The sequence below is a fragment of the Dermacentor andersoni genome, chromosome 3, assembly GCF_023375885.2.
Source record: "Dermacentor andersoni chromosome 3, qqDerAnde1_hic_scaffold, whole genome shotgun sequence".
In the NCBI taxonomy this organism is placed as follows: Eukaryota; Metazoa; Arthropoda; class Arachnida; order Ixodida; family Ixodidae; genus Dermacentor; species Dermacentor andersoni.
The window spans coordinates 88,687,698-88,702,400 of NC_092816.1; the positions used below are offsets into that span (position 1 = coordinate 88,687,698).

The 14,703-nt window shown below is 47.8% G+C and overlaps 1 protein-coding gene across 4 annotated transcripts in view; it reads right to left on the reverse strand.

Annotated features, from left to right (window-relative positions):
- Positions 1 to 14,703, reverse strand: part of SERCA (ATPase sarcoplasmic/endoplasmic reticulum Ca2+ transporting SERCA) — a 101,468-nt gene that overhangs the window by 35,644 nt on the left and 51,121 nt on the right. For 2 of the 4 annotated variants that reach the window (XM_055067513.2, XM_050173124.3), the window contains exons 1-4: positions 7,337 to 7,443; positions 4,721 to 4,937; positions 848 to 865; positions 394 to 476 (exon numbers count right to left, since the gene is read on the reverse strand). In XM_055067513.2, coding sequence (XP_054923488.1) covers positions 394 to 476; positions 848 to 865; positions 4,721 to 4,838 — 219 coding nt within the window. In that variant the 5' untranslated portion in view covers positions 4,839 to 4,937; positions 7,337 to 7,443. Of the gene's footprint in view, positions 1 to 393; positions 477 to 847; positions 866 to 4,720; positions 4,938 to 7,336; positions 7,448 to 14,703 lie in introns of those variants that run through there. The other 2 variants (XM_050173126.3, XM_050173123.3) reach the window with 2 other exon arrangements.

A 14,703-nucleotide genomic window follows, 5' to 3' on the forward strand; every position in this document is an offset into this window, starting at 1 on the left:
TGATATTTCGGTTATATTTAGGAGATATTATATGCAAGATTTTACAGTAATGCTAAAACTTCCCTCCACTACCTTCTTAGTGAAGAAAAAAGTGAATGCCCTCGAACATCACATAACATGGCCACTAGCAAATTCTGTGAAGCAATTCACAAAACAAGCAAGTATAGAAGAAAAGCTATCAGCAAATAGTGACCTGTTACACTCCTATGACTTCTAATAGTTTAGTACACATTAATGTTTGGGTGTCTTCACAATGCTAAATCTTATCCACTTCTGCAGAACACTTCAGCACTTGCACAGCAGTCGCAAGATCAATCACACAGCTCCGTACATAGGACACACGAACACACACATATTGAAAGCAAATGTAAAGAAAAAGCATGCTCAACTTACAAATGAAATAACAGCAGCTAATAATAAAATCTTCACTAGAAGGTCGTCAAACTGTTCGAGTATAAGTTGCCACAGAGGCTTTCCTGCAAGAAAGAGGGGGGAAATAAAAGAAACAAGTGGACAGTTTTTAGGCCACTGTATTCAACCATTGAAACACGTAACACAAATACTGCAAGCTCAAATGCTGCCATGCTGTGTTCAAGCGAATAAAATGTCAAATTTATGCAGTTTATCCTCAGCCGAACAATTCACTACACATGAAAAGAGGCATTATGTGCAAATTATACTTAGCCGATGGTAATTAATAAGTGCCTGCTTGTGAGTGTTTAGTGAGAATCTAGAGGAGCACTTGAGTAAATGAAAAATCAGTGCTTCAGACGAGAACACCCGAGAGGAAAAAAAATTAAGTAATATGTGCATGACTAATATTACTAGACAAAGAGCAAGAACTCACCCTCTTCTGCAGGTAGTTCTGAAATGTTGGAAAGAGCACACGCACCAATAGATTAGAAGGTGGTCCATAATAAAAACTGCACCACACTTTTTGCAATACACTACAACAAGTCAAAAACTTTTCAGATGGTCTTTTGCAATTTGCTAACATGTCACAGCTGCAATGATGGCCAAAAACTGTTCACTTATTTGCCATACTCTGTTATGAGACATTTGTGACAAGGAATAAAAGCAGGCCGTAGAGTACTCACAGCCCTGTATTCCATAACAATGCAAACGAGGCGCATTACTCGAAGCTTAGCAGGAGTGGGTTCAGTGCAACAACTACGAAATGTAAACGACACAGACTGCCACTCACTCATTGTCCCTCTCAGAAACAAGTAACATGTGCACAGTCATGTTTGCAGCATCTAAGGAGCCTCGCAGCATGCTTTCTGAGATCACAGAGTCAAAAGACGATGCAATTATGTACAAGCCAATTATGTACGAGCAATCTTTTTTTCTTCCCCACACTTAAAACTGAACCTTTGATCCACAAATGTTCGAAAATGAAAACCAACAAAGTTTTATCTATAGTACTCCAATAAAGAAAAAGACATTAAGTGGCACCAAATAACTGGCTTCTACGATGAGAAACAAGGATTTCTTAGATTAAGGAGCTGCTTGAAGAATGAACCTAAATTTTACGTAATGTAGGAAAAGGACGAGACAGTGCTGGCTTGCACTATAAAAGAAAAGGAAAAAATGGCAACACTGATAGCTTCTGTGCCCACAAAGCTGTGAATCAGTTACGCACAACAGCCCCCTTAAGATATGACTGCAGACTTAAAAAACAACCCCTCCAGTAGCTCTATCCTTGACAGCAGATTAACACTACATAGCAAATTCAAAAGTTCATTACCTGAGCCTACCTTCTGAAGCCAATTCATTAGGCCACATAAAAAAAAAAAGCAGGGGGAAGGAGGTCCTTAATACCTTCACTCATGCCTTCCAACTTGCTTGTAGAAAAAACACACTAATGGAAATTGCACTGGATCTCAGAAAAGCATGCCTGCAACGAGCAGTGTGGTTTGCGGGTGTTTAAGTGTGTACGTGCTGCAGCCACCTAGAAAGCGTTTTCCTCCCACAACATCCCCCACCAAAAATGTTGCGACGAGGTGCACATGCAAGTGTGCACAAATGTGTGTGGTCGAGTGTGCAATCCGTTGAGCCTGTCTTCGCACTTACGCAGCTTCTCAATATGGCCAGCCTCCGGACGCCACCGAAGTCAGCCCGCAAGCGAAGAGGAAGCATTTTAGGAAATATGCGCCACACATCACACAGTGTTGCCTCTGGCATACCGGATGTTTCACGCGACTTGAACCAAACTTTAAAAAAAAAAGTTGTGCACCTTATGCAATTGAGGCTGACGGCATATTGGTGGCAGTTGTCCTGATCCTTGCATTTCTTTAAAGAATTCAACTTGGCTTATCGGCCAAATTAAATTGTGCCAATTTAGGCAACAAGTTTGATGGTAAAAGTTGTAGAGCATATTAAGAATCACTGAGTGAAATTTTCCCCACAACTTCATCTTTTATGTGCTCCTTTCTAAGAAAGCCCACAAAATAGGGAAAAAAAAGACGTCACTGACATCTGGTTTGCAGTGCTCTCAACTGTGTTTTCAAAGAACGAATCCCACATGCCTGTCGTAAAAGAAGCTTCAATTATCACAGTAGCAACATTGAAAATACTATAAGGTCATATTTAAGATGTGCAAATATCCTGCCAAATGGAGTGTTGTTTACACCGACACCAAAGCGATAGGTGAATGCTTTTTTAAAATATGCTAGACAACTTAAGGAACTATGATACCTCCAAAGAGTTGTTTGAAAGGTTTTACTGTTAACACATTACTCAAAGGCAAGTACTGCCAATCCATGTTGCCACATTTAATTGCAAGGATACCACTAAATGAACATTCATGATCTGATAACATTGCAAGTCCACTACAAATTAGCTAAAAAGACATTGCAGTTAGACACTGCTAAAATCTGCTAAATGTAGAGGAAAATCTGCCAAAACGACTGCACTGCAGCCGTCACTGTTAACCATAATGGCACATTCTTGTGTCACTAAGGTACTAGCCGCCTGCACTTTTTGCTTCACCATGGTAACATGTATACGTCAGAATATCATCAAAAAGCAAGCAATTTAACAGCTGTACATTTTTGAAGCCTCACAGTATGCATGAGAAAGAAGGTCAAGTTAAATACAATAAGCTGGAACGGGTGTTTCAGTTGGGATTCCTAGATAACGCCACACGACATGCAAGTGCATCTGCTTCGAATTTAACCTTGACATTCCTGGGCCTCACATTTTTGCAGCGAGACTGACACTTTCCCACTAAGGTGCCTTGGGGAAGCGACCTCTGGGATTAGTGCTATGACATTTATAGGTGATGCAAGTCACTGCATAGTTGCCTGATGAGGACGAACCAGAAGATTGCAGAACTTGTTCTCAGGCTTGCTTGTTCATACTCAAAGCAAGAAACATAGCGTTAACACCTTGGACGCAAGAAAGATAAGAAAGGTAGAGATTCTCCCATCATTCTTGCATCCACCATGTTAAGGCTACAGTTACTGCTTTAAGAACAAGAACACGGCTGGACAGATGCTGCAGTCATGAAACGGCCAGCTAACGTCCTTCCAATCTGCTTTGAACAGCCTTTCCAATTTCCTGAACTCAGTACAGTCCTCATTCATAAATGAAAGGACACAGTAATAAAAAAATACACAACAGGTTTCAATAGTGTACTGAATCCAATATAAATAATGTGTTTCGAGTTTGACGGTCTGAATTAACATTAGACTGCCTCGTCAGCTTCAAACTGTACTTTAGAGCGTCACAGACATATCACCCCTTTCTGTGGTCAGCTGCATCCACTGGGAAAGTTCTAGCCTGCCTGGCAAACAATGATGACACATCACAAAACGTGTGGCCTTCTAGACCAACACCCACCAGTCAAACTTCAATGCGATGAGCCCCATGTGGCTAATAATGAGGCCATGTTGCATGCAACTCCAACCTATGGACTTTGTACAGCCGATATAGAAGGTAACAGAAAAGATGCCACGTGTGATGTGGCTCTGTGGCCAACTGCCTGCTTTAAAAGGCCTTTGGGAGCAAGATTGCTAAGGTTATTTTAAAGAAACTTGCTCACCGGTTTGCCAGCTATCTTCCTCTGTTACAATAACCCTAAATGGACACTGAACCTATGGAGTTTTGAAGCAATAAGACAGTAAGGATGTTGAGCTTAGTGCTCTTAAGCTGCTTCGCCATACTTAGCAGCTTGAAATCGGAAAGCAAAATGGAACTTATGGCTTTGGCCTTTCTAGGTAGATTCTCGGTTACCTTCAATTGTTTTTCCCCATGGCTGCCTGAACAGTAATTCTGCCGAAATTCATTACACAGGAAGTGTTCAGAACGTGGTGCTGCACTACCTACATATGTAAATCTCTGTAACCTGTGCGTATGCTAATGTAGTTCTTTGAATATTGTCCTTTTATCATTCTTCCTATTCACCTGTTCTGTCCACATAAGAGGTAACCAGCATTCTTTCCCTGTAGAGCATAAAGTGCTACTCAGACTGTCTGCCTACTATAATGCTGCAATATTCATTGACAATGCCATACTCCTAAGGGCAAAAGGGCTTTTCAAGCTGCCCATGGGGGGGCTTTTCTTTGTGCATCCTCAGTCTGCTTGTGCTGGTACAAAGTGGAATACAATTTCATTCATTCTTCCTTGCTAAGGCAAGATGCCCTAGGCTGCTCTGTCATAATTCGTGCAGCACTTCTGAAAGAACCACAAAAAGAGAGAAAGGAGGTAACAAGCTCACCGTTGGGACCATACTTGTCCTGTAGCTTTTTGACCTGGGACTCACTGAGGCCCTGATCAGGGTCTGTGCCGAAGTAGTCCAGCACCTCCTTGGTGGTCTTTGTGTGTGCCAGCTCCATGGTGCCCGCTCCTCCTCAGCCGGGCCCCGCTGCTCAAGTGCTGGCCTCTAGTGGCTGCTGCTGCTGCCCGCCCGTCCGCGGCCCCCTCTGCTGTCAATGCTGCAAGGAACAGAATAGGACGTGCATCAGCATTACCCACGACAACGTACACTAGAACACCTCGTAAGGCTCGCTGTTACACCTTCAGTAACAAACACCACATGAACAAATGTGAGGGCTAATAGGACAAGGGTGTAGTCCTGTGCACATGTCCTTGCATTCATTCACACAGTGTTTCTGTTAGCGGAGGTGCACCAACAACACACCAACAAAATGCGCACAAAATAGACCCTCACATCTAACCTTGCACCCAAAAGTTTATCCATTACTCTCCAGCATAGACACAAGTTTGCCATTTGGTTCACTGATCACTGCTTTGAAAACGCTATTAACATTGCTCTTATGTTGAGTTTTACTGCATGTAGTGGTCCCAATTCAGAGCCAGCCACAATGGCACACCTTTCAACCTGAACCAGCTATAAGCTGTGGTGAAACCTTGCAAGGGAATTTCGTGCACCTGGATAAACCACTCCAGAGAGCAGGTGCTTGATTTCAACATACGCACACACATATCGGCACGTATCTTTTGTGTGAAGCAACACGCACACACTTCCAGGCTGGACAATAAGTTCACGTAACACTCTGTCTGCTATAAAAGGCGTGTATAACTCAGTCCCTCAGCGACTAAAGCAGTTCAGACTGAGGCGGCGCCAGCCCTCGCGAGCTTCGTCCAAAAGGAACACGCAATATGCGTGCAGCAGTACGATTATTGACGACGCGCGGCAACCACCTCGTCGTGCCGTATCACGAGAACGTCGCTTCGTTTTCGCCTGTTGCTTCACTGTCGCGCGATGACTCCCAAGAACTCTCCCAACTTTGTACCCCGGTTCGCCGCGACAGCAATTTTTGGATCCGTTACCTACGCCACCAAGCCTGCCATTTCGCGGGCAATCTGGGAAACGAGCGCTCTACGAATGCGCAAAAGCGCAACAGGCCGTCAGTTGAAAAGGGACAGACAGTGACGGTTACGGACGGCCTACTACAGTGCGCTCGCGACGGCACAAATCGCATCAGGCAACTTCCTCATTGACGTCGCAAGAAACCATTGTCTCTGTCGAAGAAGAAAAAAAAAAAAGGCCGTGAGCTGTTTTGTCTCGTACGCTACCTCCCATGTCGCGCGATCGGGCCCCGTTCGGGAAAGTAAACAATTGTTCGATCGCAGTTCCTTCTTTCGCCGTGGCCAGTCTCGGCCATGAAAACGCAATAGGCTGCGCTTCCAGAAATATCCGCCTATCTTATTCGCCATCCCGTTTCTTTGGCGCATGACCAACGTAGCACGAGCAGGTCCCAAGCGCGGCTTTTAATTAAATGCCCTCGCACGGACGACGTCAGCGCATGCGTCACACGGAGGTCGCGTAAATGCGAGGAAGCGCTTTCTTTTTTGTCGCCACACACCTCTCTGCTTTCAAGTTTCCTTCCATTTATGTTTCATTTTTCTTTCTCACGGCCGACCCGACGGTCAGCCTCTCTTGCCGGTCAGGTTCGGGTGAACGAACTGCACACACCACGAAGGAACGACGATTTCTAACCACGCGGCTGGCCTGGGTTGGCCACCAGCGACGTGCTGCAACCAACACCGCAGAGAGAGAGCGAGCGAGCTCTACGAAAGACTGTCGAAATGTCGCGCAAGCGACTAGCACATTGCTGCGCCCGAACGCCCGACGAAAATCGCGTGCGGCGGCGTTTTGGTGAGGCCGATCAAGCATTTTGCTCACATGCTCACAACCGAGCGGGGAAAAAAAAAAACGAGGGGGGAGGAAGAGAAAACCCCCAGCATGAGTGAGTAGTCACGCGACGACACACCGTGGCGAAATATTGACTTGGGAACAGCGCTCGTAATCCCGTAGAATCCGAGGCTTGCCCATCTCGGTCGCGAGAATCCAGCTTTGCTTTCTGCCAGCGCTCGTACAATCAGGCACAAGAAGCAAGCGCACAGCCAACGCACGAACGAACATGACGACCTGCATGCAAATCCGTGGATTCTCGTCGCAGGCAGCAAAAGTATTCGTAGCGCTCTCGCAATGTTCACGGTGCGACGCGCAGCTCGCTATAAAAGAGCCCAGTTACTTTCGTAGTATCGATACCTATCGAGTTTTATCTCGCTTTTTTATGGACCCTACACACTCTGAACTACGTTCTTTGCGTAGAAGCGAACGTTTTACACGGGCGCAAAGAGCGGTGATAGTGGGGGGATGGCAATACAAAAAAAGAAGTCCTCGGAAGGGGGGGAGCCCCATGCACAGAGTTTTAGGCCTAGACAATTCATCCGCAAGTGCCGGCTTCGCACCATTCAAGGTTTCGGCAACGACGGTGGGGCTAAACGCGGCCTCGAACAGCTCAGAAACAATCGAAAACGTTCACCGAATCGACGCGCGTCTCATAAGCATGCTCGTACGTACCATCGTACCATTTAAAGGCTGTAGTGAGTCCTGCGCAAGTTTCCGTGGCGCGGTGCAGATGACAGGCGAACACACTCAACAAAGTTCATGTGGATTACGGCCATTGGACGTGGCGTCACCACGTGGACGCCGGAACTTCCTCTCTGCGGGCTATGACGCAAAACACGTCACCTCCGAAAAATTATGGCACGTGGTCTTGCGTTGCGCCGCTAGCGCCGCTGGTTGCGCTGCGAAGTCGCGCTTGCTTAGCGCTCGCTGGCGCTCTCGGGCGGCGTTCTCCTTCGCTTCTTTTTTATTTGCATGGGGGGGGAGGGGGTTGTTTCGTTTCTTTTATCTCTCGCTTTTAGTGCGGTTTGCTCTACGCTTTTGTATCTTTGTTCGATCGTCGGAGAGCGCGCGCTCTGCAGTCTGTGGGAGCGGTGGAACTCGTTGCTTTAGTGGATGGAGGACATCCGCTGGCTAGAAACGCAGCCGCGCTGTTTCGGCCGCGTCGTGTCGAAGTTTTCTTTTTTTTGTTAATCGTTTCCCCGTTACGCGTCATTTTTTTGCGGCGTAAGCCCCGTCCGATTGTCCGTTCGCCGATGTGTTGCGCAGAATGCACAGGGGCCTGACGTCGCGCGACGCGGCCGCTGCTGCAGATGTTCCCTCTCACGTTTCGAAACGCCGAGGTCGCGGACTCGCAGGCATCATCGCTGACTGATTGGTTGTCAGGCTTCGGTAAAGCAAGAACGGCACCCTGCAGAGTGCGCGTCGGCGCTTGCATTGCGGCACAACTGATAACGTGCGCTTCATTTAGGGGTTTATGAGTGTCTTTTATTCCTCCTTATCTCACTCTGGCAGTATAGCGTACATTCTTGTGCCCATCGGGGTCGGGTGATTTTAGCCTAGAAAAAGAAAGAGACGGTAACAAAACCTGCCCTAAGCCTGCGCGAGCACACATCCCCACGAACGCATCTTTTTTACGTCTCTCGTCACTTCCATTATCTGACATGTAAATTTATAGGCTATACTGTCATATCTTTTTCTAGACTTAGTTTATAACTCTAACGCCGGTGACAATAAAGGAGTTGGCGCAGGCCTCCACCTTCTTTCTCATTATTTTCTTACAATATCCTTTCTTCTTCACTGAATAAAAGCCACGATGCATTCTGAGAATAACTTCTGCAGGCCACCGGGCAGGGGCCTGAGTTGCATCTTTTTAACGCTCGTTTAAGCCCGGAGAGAGTGGATCCTCGACCAAGGCAATTGGATACTCTGAAACAATGTAAATACATTCTATCGTGGGAAAAAAATATAGAGAAAACATGTCGAGTCCAAAACGCGTAGATATCAATGCCGACCACCAAACGGGACAGGAAAGAAAACTTCTTTCACGCCTCCTTCGTTCTCTCACAAAATTGTATCTCTGGGCAATATAGCGGTCGTATGTTCTTAAGGTAGCGTAATATTTTACCTTATCTTATATCTGAGCGGTTCATCGCCAGCGAATCCGTAGCTCATCTGCGTTCTTCCACATGCCTCTCTCTCTCTCTCTCCTCCCCGTATTTGATCAACAGCGTGCAAATTCATCGCCGCTCAGAGATCAGTGTTCACTACGAACCAGACTGCGCGGCACTCGTTCTATAAGGCGCATGGCTTCGGCGCGCACGTGTTTTCTGAACGCGGAAAGTTCAAGCGAAAAAAAAAAAAGTTCGAACATCCACGGTCGACTATTGTAAATGGCCCTCTGCCTGAACTCCGCCTAGCGATCACAACCTCGTCACCACCTCCCAGCAGTGGCCATATACGCTATTTTGTCAAGCGTATTTTCCCCAGAAGTTTCTCTCACTTTTACGTCTACGGAGTCATGCGCGCTGCGGGGAGTCGCATGCTTCGTGGATCCGTGAACGAGCGCGTGTCGAGAAGTGCGCGATGCGTTATAGCAAATGAAAATAACGATAAAAAAAAAAGCTATGGAGAGGGGAGAGAGGGAACACGTGAGTCAGCCACACGGCACTCCATATGCGGCACTCCGCCTGCACACGCGGACTCCGCCTGTGGCTTCACTTTTCACGCAACAGAGTTACGGAATGTACGCATTACTGCGACTTGCCGGAATAAAAAAAAAAAAACAAGAAATAAAACGTACGTTACGGTGGCTCGCATTAGATACAGCGTGCAGAGCAGGTTCTGTGTCGCGTACAAAGCGCAGTCAACGCGTATACGACCGGAGTAGTCGACAGGTGCTCACGATAGGTTCGAAGCATGTCTCTCTAACTACGAGGGCGCTCAGTTTATTGATCGATTGACTGACTAAATTAAAGAAAATTATCAAGTTTTTACGTACCAGCACTACGGTCTGACTATGAGGCACGCCGTAACTATCGGGGATTGCGCGATGATTTAACGTCCACGTAAATCTAAGTACACGAGCGTTTTTTGCATTACACCCGTCCCGTCTGAATGCGGCCGAGACCGGGACACGAACCCACGGCCTCGTTGCTCACTGCATCGCCGCGGCGTAATGAAGAGCCGCAGGTAGCCAAAATTTATCCGGAGCTCTCTACTATACGTCTTCACTCGACGGCGCCCGATTAATATCAACCAAACAACAAATCAATCAATCAACCGAGCAAGCAATCAATAAATCAAACGTGTCGATCTCCTTCTGGATCGTGCGACGCGCGGTCCAGACGTGAATTTATGCTCGACCTATACCTTTTTTTTTTCTTTTTTTACCCGCAGTAAGGTCGTTGATCACGTCACTTCATACCGCTTATTTCCCGTTGTTCTCAGAATTTCTATCTTTCTCGTTTGCTTATCTGCTGCATGCGCACGGTACCTGCCGCCATAGTTATGTGAACCCCTTAACTTAGCTGCCTGTCACACCAGAAATGATCAACGTTACATCGGAACCACCGATACCACGATCACCTCTCGCTGTGACCGCGGACACAGGACTCTTGCATGTTCAGCTTAACAACGCATGTGCTGCAGCGGGTGTCCTCGAAGAAGCTTACAATTCTGGCGCCATACGGGGGACCAGAATTGCGATATCACATAACGGGAACATTAAGCAAAAAAAAAAAAAGAAGAAGGAAAAGAAGAAAAAAACGACCTTGCACGACCGTCGCACTGCTTGCGGAAGACACGAGAGAAGCAACTTGAAGCACATATGTGTATAGTATAGATAGAAGCAGGCTCCGAGCTGCGACGTTATACGCCTGCTGGCTGACAGCCAATACAACCAGAGGGCGACGCCGGCATGCGACGGTTCATCTTTTCATCACGGCGTGATCTGCAATAGAAACATCTGCTCTGTATAACGCGACTGACGTCACAGCCGCTAACTTTGCGTCATCAGTAGAAGGCGCTGCGTGGGTTATATCCTCGGTTGGCTTGGGAAACTCGCTCCGTTTCCCTTCCGTGTTGCCAGGAGCTCAATAACTACGGGAACCGCGAAGCTTTCTTCGAGCCTCTACCGTAAATGTCGTCACTGCGTCTCACTAGCTCTCATGGTACCAACCGCGGCATCAGGGTGGGAATTAGAAACAAGTTCGCGAATTCATTTCTAAATTTCTAAGGCAGTAGGAAGCATCATTCGTAGCCGAGGTATGGTGTTGAGGCATCCGGATCAATCAATCAATCAATCAATCAATCAATCAATCAATCAATCAATCAATCAATCAATCAATCAATCAATCAATCAATCAATCAATCAATCAATCAACTGCTACAACGAGGCTGACACAACCCAAGCAGAGCCGTGTCCATATGTATACAGGGAAGTCCTGTGCATGTACTGTACACGCGGAAGGAGGTCTGTGACTAGAAGGCTTTTCCCTTATTACTACAGCGTCAAGTATGCAGTGTCATATAATAGTTATTAAAATCATCCACTGATTTTACTGCCTCGTTTCTTGGCGCAGACTGACAAAAAGGGGAAAGTCACCGTGTGCAAACAATAACGTTCGTCAGGAAAGAACGATTATATGCGAGGCTGCAGGTTGTGAAGAGGGAAATATGCGCGTGTCTGGGGGAATCTTAGGGAAACCTATAGATTCGCGTGGTGACAGCCTCTTAATTGGACACGGGCAACGCCATAAATCTACATTGTAATCGAACGTATATTTAGCCCGTCGCCCTACCTTCCCCAGCGCGGAATCATCCCGCTTGCGCAAAGCGTGCGCCGAACTCGACGCACGAGCGGACAGGCCGTGCACACACGGGTGAGAGTAGCTTAGTGAAGCAGTTGCGACACCTGCCGCGCGCTTTCACACGCACTCACTAGGCGGCAGCGCGTACGCGAGCTCGGTAAAGAGCTCGGCCGGGAGTGCCGTAAATGTTCTCGCTAAAAGTCGCCGTCGCCTGCCGCCGCCGCAACAAATAGCGCGCTGGCTTCGGCGCTTCACAGACAATAGCGATCTAACGAGGTCCTTCTCCATGCCCGGAAGAAGGGAGCTATAAATATAAACGGCCGTGCGGAAGCTGCACCCTTCCGTAGTACCACGGACGAGCTGAACAAAACATAAGAGGAGGAAAAAAAAAGGGGGGGGGGGGGAGAAACACTAAAGTGGTCCCATCACAGCGGCGGTTAGGTTAGGCGCCGTGTAGTAGGTGCTTCACCGCTCACGCTCCGCCAACTCAGCAACTTCGTGCCGTGCAACTTAAGCTACTGGTCCGCGTCAGCCAATCTCATACGCGAACAGACTGCGCCAGCGTCTCAAAGGAAAGAAGGCGGTCACGTACTACATTGCACGCCGTTAAAACTGCCGTGATCCATGCACTCGGTCGCAGCAAAGCACGTAGTAGAATAATCGGCGAACAACGGGGCCTGCCTGAAATCTGGTTCTCTCACTGACTCTGCCTTGTAGCCTTCACTGTACTGCACGCAGTTCGTGAGGCGCAGTATGCACCTTGGCGCCGGAAGAACTTGCGGAGGAAACCCTAATTACGCAAGCAGAAGCCTGCCGCCGTTAGCCTGCCGCAAAATGGGAGAGGGATGGGAAGTCGAGGTGTACTCTTGTAGTATCTTTCGAGGCTTCGGAGGTAAAACGAAAAAAAATATGCGAGGGAAAAAAAAGAAAAGAAAGGCAACAGCTAGTGTCACGTCATTTTGAAGGGTATAACGACAGAAAGTTCCTTCTCTGACACTCGGGACCACCGAAGCGTGAATGCACAGAAAAGAATAAAATGAACAGGTCAACTACGGTGTTTGGAAGTGTAGAGGTATCTGTTGTGGAACAGAGGGAGAGAGAGAGATAAATAAACGAAGTGGAAGTGGTCAGAAGGGGAACTGCAGCAGAACAGGAGGAGGTTGAAGAGGAGAAGAAAAAAGGAGAAAAAGAAAAAAATGAAGAAAAACAATTTATTCGTAATTCGGATGCACAAACTGAAATTGATGAGTGAATTGGAAAGTTCGCAGTGCCAGAGCGCGGACCTCAATTTCAAGTTAAATTCGTATAAACCAAGAAGGAAATCGGCTTTACCGCGGAATCCCTTTTCGCTCCGGCGAGTAGGTGGCTTTGGGAGTACACGCAACTGTAAGAAGCAAGCATGAAGCACCCGCAACTGAGACCCCGGCATTTGCAACATGGCGAACGCTTCGGCCGCGGAATTTCTTCGCTCGTCTCGCTTACGATGCATCGCTGGCCGATCGGCACAGCTTCCGCGCAGTCTCGAAGCTCTGGACGCTTCCATTCGCGCCCTGCTTTCCATCAGCATCGAGTTATGCGTCCGTCGGTATTCGTGCAGCGAAACTACGTTTTTCTTGACCGCCTAGATATATATGTGCCCCCTTTAACTCCCTTCCGAACTTCTAATGGCTCGTCTGGAATTAACGACCCCGTCGAGGCCGCTAATGGTTGCGGATATGCGGCGTCTTTTTTCTTTTTCTTTATTTGGTTTGCTCCATCGCCGCGCGAGAAACGGCGAGTACTGGGTCGTTCCGCCGAATAAAGCGGCCTCCTGCGTTTGAAGTGCGCAAGTGCATATACACGGTTTCTTCGAAGCGGACGGTGGGCTATACGACGAAGTTTTTTGACCAAGGAGGTTCAGATGGCCTTCTATCCCACATTTTTGGCTGCTGTAGGTGCTCAGGAGCAAGTGCATCGGCTCCAGATGCAATCTGGATGCAACACCGAAAGCACTGCAACCAGGGTGAGTCGGTGTTTACTTAAAGAGTGCTCCTTAAAAATGGTGGTACCGGTCTGTCTGTTAGAGAGCGGTGACCACGCCGTACACAGTTCACCATCCCGGGGACGTATTCATTGGAAGATGCACTTCAGGCGATATAACTTTCGGTGAGCGCTTATTGGCTGTTTGAGCACTACATACCTCACGCGAGAGCGATAGTATTGCAGAGCGTGATCGTTCGAGAATACGTCCCCTGGCTTCCTCAGTAAAAAACAAACAAACAAACAAAAACAAAAGAATGTTGCGAGAGTAAAAGACGAAAGCATAAGAGGGGAGAGTGGAGAAAATAGTGAGTGAGTGAGTGAGTGAGTGATAGGAGCGCGACGGTGCAGTGAGTGTCAGTTTGACGGACAGGGAGGCAGAGCGAGAGACACGTTGGGAGGAGAATGCAGTGCACCGCCCGCCGCTGTGTATTTTTCTTTCTTTCTTCGAGAGGACTTCCGGAAATTCTTCCTCCGACATCTTGGCACGGGTGCTACAACACGCGTTACACGTATATAGCCGACCCCGTTTTGTTCTGCAGCAAGGTGCGCTCTAACCGTTACATTTCTGTTCGTTTCTTTTTTTTTCACGAATGAAAAGAAAGGAAGGGGAAAGAAGGGCAACAGAGAGAAAGAAAAAAATAAACAATTATTTTGCCCTGGATGAAAGGCAAACGTCGCTTATTTCCGGCATTTTACGTCTTGTCGCTGCATTCCCGAACAGAAGCGGAGTCGGGCGGGTGGCCCAGCACGTTCTCGGAGCAAACAACGCTATCAGCGCGGGCCGCCGACACAGAACAAGAAGACGCATGACCGCTGTTACACGCTTGGCCGCGATCTTGTAGCGGTGCCTTCGCACTCGATTTTATGCCACTCTTTATCATCCAGCGCTCGCGGCCGGAAGATCCCACTGATAACGCTGGCGGAGCGTCGCTATGAACACCGAGGAAGCGCGAAGGCGAATGGCATCGTCGCGGCCCTGGACACTCCGACAAGATACCAGCCTCAAATTTAACCTCTCGAACGACGAAAGCAGAAGCGAATGCCAACGAACCCCGTTAGGTTAGGCTGTCCAGCTAGTGCTAGTTAGTGAAGGCACATAAGCGACTGTGGGCGGGCGGGAGAACTCGCAGTATAGTCAAAATTAATCGGGAGACTCAAACTATACGCATAACCTTTGAATTCTGTCCAACCACGGCATCATCCACTTGT